At 43.7% G+C, this 8,091-nt stretch overlaps 2 protein-coding genes across 6 annotated transcripts in view; one reads left to right on the forward strand and one right to left on the reverse strand.

Annotated features, from left to right (window-relative positions):
* Nucleotides 1-5,168, forward strand: part of C1QTNF4 (C1q and TNF related 4) — a 49,677-nt gene extending 44,509 nt beyond the window's left edge. For all 5 annotated transcript variants that reach the window (XM_052694473.1, XM_052694471.1, XM_052694474.1 and 2 more), the window contains one exon: nucleotides 1,322-5,168. In XM_052694473.1, coding sequence (XP_052550433.1) covers nucleotides 1,327-2,430 — 1,104 coding nt within the window. In that variant the 5' untranslated portion in view covers nucleotides 1,322-1,326 and the 3' untranslated portion in view covers nucleotides 2,431-5,168. The remainder of the gene's footprint in view (nucleotides 1-1,321) is intronic.
* FAM180B (family with sequence similarity 180 member B) lies at nucleotides 4,468-8,091 on the reverse strand. The gene is made up of 3 exons (XM_052694475.1): nucleotides 7,910-8,091; nucleotides 6,075-6,154; nucleotides 4,468-5,805 (listed from the first exon to the last, which is right to left on the reverse strand). Exons 1-3 carry the CDS (start codon nucleotides 7,974-7,976, stop codon nucleotides 5,362-5,364), a joined length of 591 nt encoding a protein of 196 aa, XP_052550435.1. The 5' UTR covers nucleotides 7,977-8,091; the 3' UTR covers nucleotides 4,468-5,361.

Here is an 8,091-nt window from a genome sequence, read left to right on the forward strand (position 1 = left end):
ACTAGGGCTGCAATTCAGATTTCAGTTTTATTCTCTAGTATGAAGGAGCAGGAGCTGTAAGTCAAACTGAATTCCCATTTGTGAGAGATATAAGTATTACATCTTGCCAGAAAAGGATCCCATTACCACCTCACAGTCTACATGGATTCCATCTGCTTTACTTCTATTACTATTACTATGTCATCCCTTAGTTTTTTCAAATGTTTACCCCTATATCCTTTATAATTCAGGATTTGTTTTCACCCCTCCCCCTATGAGTGGCATGTTTTGCTCCTCTTCTGCCAGTCTGTGAATTCATTGTTTGCTGGCTGGCAAGGCACCAGTTCTAGGGTGACAGATGGGGGCAGACTGCAAACCAGGCAGTTGCTTCCCAGCCCGAATGATATTTTAATAAGCACAGAGAGGTGACAGAGGGAGAAGCTTCTCACTGGAATGACTGGCAGTTTTGTTTTCAGCCTGAAAGCGCTAATAGATGACTTTTGGCATCAATCCAAAAATACAAAACCAAAGAAACTAGAGGCAGAAAATCCCATTAGCTCCTAACTTACCCTCTTTTTTAAGGGTTGGAGAACATTTTTCTCTCTGGTCTATTCTCCAGATAGTGAATTGTTTCCTTGTTTCTTGTATTTAAGTTCTCTCTGAGGAATTCTATAATTTGGGAGACTTGCCTTTCCTTCTCTTTTTTCATTTTATTTACTTTCTCACTGTCTTCCTTCCTCCCTAAGCAACCCTTCTTCTTCTAGTTTCTTTACATTCTTCACAGATCCACAATGAAGTCTGCCTGAATAACAGGCCTTACCATCTTGGCTTCCAGCTTCTGCATCCTGTGAAACAGCTGCTGCAGTGCCAGGCAATAAGATCTGCATGGCAACCTCTAGAATGAATGTTCCCTTCTCCTTGCCCTTCAGCTGTATCTCAGTTGCATAATACAAGACCTGCGTAGGGCTTGCTTTCATCCTTGGTTTTAGGAATAAAAGTGCTACTGAATAGAGCTCTGGCAAAATCCTACCAAAATCTGAGATCCCTCTGCAGTGTGAGCAGCACAGTGTTTTGCAAACAAACTGTAAGATAGTGAGGCTTTCAGAGAAGAAGATTCTTTTTCTTCCTACAAGTACAGGAAAAAAAGGTCCAGCTATCCCTGGGAAAATATCAAAATGGTGCTGGGGTACGACTGAGATCCCATACATTGATCAGAGAACACGTTGAAAACTTCTTAGTATTTATTTGATGCCTACTTAGCAGGATTCAGATCTGTTTCAGATGGAGTACAAACTGGAAATTAATATGATTCCTGCTAAAATGTGGTTCTTCTTCTTTTCAGATACAATGATGGCACTGAAGGTTCAGATTCTGTTTGGCTTACTCTGGTGTGTGATTTTAATGCCTATAGATGGCTTCCCAGTAGACAGCAATACTGAATTTCGCTCTGCTTTCTCAGTGGCCAGAACCAGCAGCATGGAAGGGAGCTCTGAGATGGTCATTACCTTTGACAAAGTGTATGTGAACATTGGCAATGACTTTGATCCCAAGACCGGGTTGTTTCGGTGTCGTATTCCTGGAGCCTACTACTTCTCATTCACAGTTGGGAAATACCCAAAGAAAAACTTGTCTGTCATGCTGATGAGAAACAAGAATGAGGTGCAGGTGATTGTGTATGATGAACATCACCGAAAGGAACGGAAGGTAGCCAGCCAGAGTGCCATGCTGCAGCTTGACTATGGTGACACAGTCTGGCTGCGTTTACATGGAGACCCCAAGTATGCTCTTTACAGCAATGTAGGCCCCTATACAACTTTCAATGGCTATCTAATCTATCCAGACACTTCTGCCTTCTTCCAGAACGCTCTCAGCTCTCAAGAACTGGGGCCTCACCGTCACAATGTTCAGAAACTTCCAGGAGAGCAGAATGCAGCTTCACAGCGACATATGTTATCCGATCAGCCTAAGAAGGAACAAGACCCTCGCTCTGCATTTTCTGTTGCCCGCTCACAAAGTCTCCTGGGCACAGATGGCAAGCAAACCCAGCACGAGCCAATCACTTTTGACACGGAGTTTGTGAATATTGGGAAAGATTTCAATTCCTCCACTGGCATCTTCTCATGCCGTATACCTGGTGCATACTATTTCTCCTTCACCATTGGCAAAATGCCCTTTAAGACCATGTCAGTGAAACTTATGAAGAACCACAATGAGGTGCAGGCCATGATCTATGATGACAACCACTCCAAGAGGCGGGAGATGCAGAGCCAGAGCATCATGCTGCCTCTGCAGTACGGGGACACCGTCTGGCTCTACAGCCATCAGCATGATGGCTATGGTGCCTACAGCAACCATGGCAAGTACATCACCTTCACAGGCTTCCTGATCTATTCGGAGCCTCAGCCAAAGCGGCTCCCAGGTGCCAGCTCACTCCAAGGGTCAGAAAATTAAATGTGGATGTGAAAGGAGCATAAGAAAAGCCAGGGTGCCACGAACTTGGGTATAGCTCCTCTTTGGATATAGTCCTCTACTTTGAGCATGCTATCATGTGTACAGTGCTTTCTTTATGCTGCACGATTGTGCTCTGACTGCAGGGCCATTGCTGTGTCTGTCATTCATCCATAGAAAAGTCTGTACAGGAATGTATGTGTGTGTCCTGTGTTGGTGTTTGACTTAAGCATAAAGCATGAGGTAGTTTTGGGGCAGGGGTGGGGCAATGTAGTGAAATGCTGAGGATCAGGGAACACTGCAGTCATGTTACTGCAGATCTCTAGCATCCAGAAAGCGAAGGATGTGGTGACTTTCCTTGCATATATGGGAAGGAAATAAATGTAATAAAAAATACAAAAGGTGTAAAATTTCCTCAGGTTTGAATTTGTTGTTGCCTGTGAAACTTGTGTTCTTGTCACTGCCTGAAGTGTCAGCTCAAGAGAAAAAGCAGCACAGTGTACAAGCTGCAGTATTGTACATTCATGTGTGCAAAGTGTTGGTACCTTTTAGGGTTTTATTGGAAGTTTCATGGTATTTGATGCCTTTCTGAATCTGAACCTCCTGAATCAAGAAGAATGCACAAGAAAAGTGTTCAGTAATCTCATCTTCCATTTAATGAAAACAATACATTTAAGAAAAGAAAAGTCTACTTCTGTTTCTTGTGGTAAAGGATGAGGTCTCAAATCTAGGAATGACCCAACCTCTGAAACAAGATTGCTTAGAAACAAGGTAAGTAATAGGAATTTTAGAAGTACTTTTAAAAATCTAATATTTAGGTCATGACTTATATGTGAATAGTATTGTGCCATGCCTTGACATTAACTTCTTCAGAAAGTAACTCCTTGAACATATAAGGATATGGCTAAGGTTTATGCCGCACTGGTAACCTAGCACAAATGGGATCGAAGTTACCTCTAAGTGCCATGTTCAGCAGTTGTGTTCCAGTGGTTTCCTACAGGCTGTGTTCCGTCGAGCCGTATTGCTGCTGCAGTGGGACTGCTGTGGCTGTAGAGGGCACTGGTATGTTCCTAAAAGGCAGCAGTTGGGATTTAGGAAACCAGCAGGCTGGAAGCTTCAGCGCAGTGCGGTGAAGTGCTGCTGCAGTTGAGCACAGCTAAACCCTGGTTTGTCTCCTAAAATACACGGCAGAAATGCACCATCTTAAGCATGCCCGGAACTGTGTGATGTCCCCTGAGTTTAACTTGTAGGCTGCGCTCAACAAGTAGCAAAGCCCTTAAACTGACCTTAACAGCATCCTGAATTCAAAAGAGTACACTTGCATCTGCATCACCAAGCCAACCCCCTGGATCTTTACATGCAGCTCTGACTTTGCATTTTGCAGCAAGGCAGTATTTCCAGGCACTGCTACCATCCCAGCTCAGCCTTTTAATGCTGTTCTGTGCTCAAACTGGATGTGTTTGCAACCACTCCCTAGCTTTATCACACTGTATGCATCACAGACATTAAAGACTAAAGGTATGTTTGGGAAAAGGATGACTGGAGGTACACTAAAAAAAAAAAAAAAAGGCCAAAGAACACTGAGATAGGACACTATAAGACACTAGCTTCCTAGCTTCCTAGAAGCTACACTTCAAATATAATGATAATCTTAGTCCCTATACCTACATCCTTGGGGGGGGGGGGGAGGGGGAAGCTTTATGAATGGTGTAAATCTGTTCTGTAGCCTTTTGTAGCCCTAACCTGACCTCTAAAACCACTCTCTGTGTCTTCTTGCTTCCAGGCTTATTCCTGTCTCAGAAATACTATTTTGTCTTTCCATCTGCTGGGCAGCAGTGGCTTGGAGAAAAATAAACTAGGTCAAGAGCTAGCAGTTCCCTCCTTGAATGTCATACACCTCCTTTTTCAGCATGGAAAATTAAGAATGTACTGATAGAAAAGAAATTACAGATCCCACCATCTGCATGTGCAGTGAATACTCCAAATTAATGTGGCAGCAGGAAACCCAATAGAAACAAACAAAAAATCAAAACCCTCCTGTGTAGATGATCATATTTATTTAGTTCCACACAGCAATGTGTAAGATAGAGAAAGTTAAGTATCTCATTCTATAAAATAATTACGTTTCTGATTTTGAGTATAAGGATTGTGTGTTTGTTATGTTTGTCTTGTAAAGTGCCATAGCAGTACGGAAGAGAACTTCAGAAGAGATAAAATCTGCTGTAGAAATAACTAGGTCACTATCCTTGGGAATTTAAATGAGATATAAAAAGTATATTCCAAACTGCTGGCTGACACAAAGCAGTATACATATGTAAATATAATATACAAATACAGGGAAGCTTTGTAGAATACATGCAGTTTTGGTTGATCTTTTAAGAAAAATGAACACGTTATGTGGAAAATTACTTTGGGCACATAAAATGCGAATTGCATAACCAGGAAGCTGAAATTAAGTGCACTACCTGTATTGTGAAACACAGCAGCATCTGCTTAGCTGATTACTGGAGAGGAGAAAAAAGACTGCATTTGGCTGAAACCACAGAAGGAATAGAGGACGCCAAGCTGAATTATTCAAGATAAATTCTGCTAAGACACCAGTGTAACATCCTGGAAAAAACCTGCCAGGACAACTCCCTAGAAAGCATCAGTGATCAAGATAGATAACACTTCTAAATAGCACTGCCTACATCAGCCCAACCCACTTAAAAAAAAAACAAAAAAGGAAAAAAAAAAGGAAAGTGTGAGATGCAATTTTGAGTTATGTCCTGTTCTATCTAAAAATAAAATGTTGTGTATAAATACAGAGAGCTGGATGAGAGATGTGGCATATTTCTGCAAAGTCCAGAATAATGTGGAAGGATTGTCAGCATTTGAAACAGCCCAGATTGCAGCTGAGGTCAGATGCACACCTTCCCATGGTTGTTTCCTTTATTAAGTGTCTCTCTTGGTCCTGGCCAGATTAGAGCGATAAAAATGTTTCAGAGATGCTAAATGTGAAGGCTTTTCCTTCGAGGGCCAGGAAGCCAGGAGGAGGGTGGAATTTGCAGGGCAGAGCCCCTTGCACAGATCACGAAAGATTTCATCAGCTAACTGAGAGAAAAAACGGATCCAGAGATTTTTATCCAGACCCTGAACTGAGCGGATCTGATAGGCGCAGTAAACACTGGTGAAAAGCAGGCGGTCAAACTCTGTTAGAGGCAAAGAGCTATCAGTCTGTGAGTAATATCTCAGTTGCTGCTCAATCTCCATCGGTGTTTTGGGAACTTCACGCTCCAAGATCTGCATGAACCACCGTGCTGAGCGCAGGGAGGCCAGCTCTTCGTCCCGCAGCTGGATTGTCCCGTTGGCCTGAATGTCCAGCCTGCCCCAGAGCATCTGGAAGAGAAGAGCAGCACACGCATTGCAAAGCTTCCTGCTCGACCTCCGTCACTGCCAGCACCACACCCTTTCTCTGCCTGGCTCCATGCCTCGGCTTCCCCACGGAGCCCCATCCAGCCCTCGCCTCCCACCTGCATCTCCCAACACCGGCCCACCCCACAGAGGTGTTTTCCAGGCGTTCCCAAAATACAATGAGAACAGCGCACAACACGAGAGTTTTTAGGTGCAGGCAGATGGGAGCACAGGCACTGCAGTGCCCTGGAGACCTCTAACATGACGTCGGCGTCCTCTGGGCCGCGGTGGGGTGCGTTGGTGCTGGCATCGTCCCTGCTGTAAGGATGTTCATCTGCAAGACATCAGGCAGAGTTGGACACCACAAGATCATGGCCCTTCCCATTTATTCCTATCATTTGGTTGTCAATAAAGCCTTCAGTATTTCTGAGCTGGCACTTGCAGCTTGACAATTATGACAGATGCTGACCTCAGGATTTCAGTGAACAACGCAAGCATCACGAAAGAAGCAGAAGGGGTTAAGGGAGGAAAATTTGAGGTCTGGATATGATGACCTCCAGTCCTGCCATCATGGAGCTAAAGCATTGGGCTGCAAGGGGATTTGCTTTAGAAGACATCAAGGAAGCCCCTCACACTGAGCTGGGTGCAGCAGGAGGTGAGCAGATGGGTTGTGGCAATGGGTTTCTTTGTAGCTTTTGCAGGGAGAAAGAAATGCTGCCCAATGGGAAGAGTGCATGAGAAGGCTCCTAGAACTTCTGGTGGAAATAGTACTTGATGCTCACTCTGTTTTTTCATTTGTTCCTGAGCATCTGCCAGTGGCAGATGCAGATTATGAGGCTGTTCTCACATCCAGCTAGTTCCTTGCTGGGTCACCTAACCTCATTTATATGAGAATATTAGTAATAACCTCAATTATTAATATGAGAGTCACATTAATTCTAATATTTATTAAATCTTCTGATGATTTGAAGTTCTGCATTTATTTTACCTTTTCTTTTACTTTCTTTGTGAAAAAAATAAAAGAGGAGCCACGTGTTTCTTCAGCCCAGGACTGTGGGATGGAGGCTGCAGCTCCTCCCTTCTCCATGTTGATCTGTGTAGTCACAAGCCAGGACTCCCTTCTATGGATCCTTCGCTCCAGGAAAGATGATATATAAACTAGTATAAACTAGTGAGCTCTCTGACACTTATTTTTTTTTCTCCACTTTTATATGGAGGGAGGCTTTTCTATATTAAGAAAGAGGGAGAATATATACTGAGTACTCCAGAGTTAAGGTCAGCAGGTGCTTATGAAAAGCAGAAAAATGATTTCATATTGCATGTGCGTGATGACTACTCCCAAGCCCCACTTCCAACTTTCTGTATTTTCTAAAGCTTTTCAGAGAGATGTACAAGCTGACTGTGCACGCTGTCTCCACAGGCTGAGATTTGTTTCTCTGCACAGCTGCAGGCTCCCTGATCTGAACCACTTGAAGCTTTGGAATGTGAGCAGAGATGTAACTGCTCTTTCCTCTTCCTCCATGTGCCAGCAAAGCTTTTACACCATCTCAAAATTACTTTGTTGGGCTTCCCCTCTCAGCTAACTGATACACTAAATTCACAGAAACCTCTAATAAGAAACATCTGGCTGGCTTGTAAAGTCGGCGATAGCCGCGAAACTACTGTTGTTAATAAACATAACCAAAGCATAACAAATAATGTATTGAAATAGTTAGATACATGTAATTTGAAGATGGAAAAAAATGATCCCTTATTTACTTTTATCATTTCACAGTAGTTCTTTTTCCCAAAAAGCATCTAGAAAACCTGCAGACATCATTGCAGGAGCAGATTTTTTCAGTAGAGACCAAGAAAACCCTCCTCCTGTCATCAAAAATAGCAGCAGGTCTTCATCCTGCAGGTAGGCATTAATGTCTCTCTGCTGTACAAAAGCCAGCTAGGACTCCAGCTAACACGCCCTCTCCTACATCAGCACAGCTAGCTGATGCATTTGATCATATCTGCAGGCCAAGTGTAGTACTGCTGGAATGACACAAATATTTGCCAAGCCAAGAAGCTACAGCAACGAACGAACAGGTGCACTTCCTACCTGTTAGCCTCTGGGATCCAGCAAAGATGCACAGGATCAGCCAGGTGTTGAGCTGCACCTGGGCCATAGCAGCCGTGCCCAGTAATGGTTCACATCCCCTCTGCAGACTGTGCCGAGTCTGAAGTGAAAGCTGCTTGCTGTGGTGTCTCTCCTGGCTGCTTCTGATCCCAGCAGCCTCTGCT

This window comes from Tympanuchus pallidicinctus, unplaced genomic scaffold (genome assembly GCF_026119805.1).
Source record: "Tympanuchus pallidicinctus isolate F22 unplaced genomic scaffold, pur_lepc_1.0 scaffold3, whole genome shotgun sequence".
Classification (NCBI taxonomy): domain Eukaryota; kingdom Metazoa; phylum Chordata; class Aves; order Galliformes; family Phasianidae; genus Tympanuchus; species Tympanuchus pallidicinctus.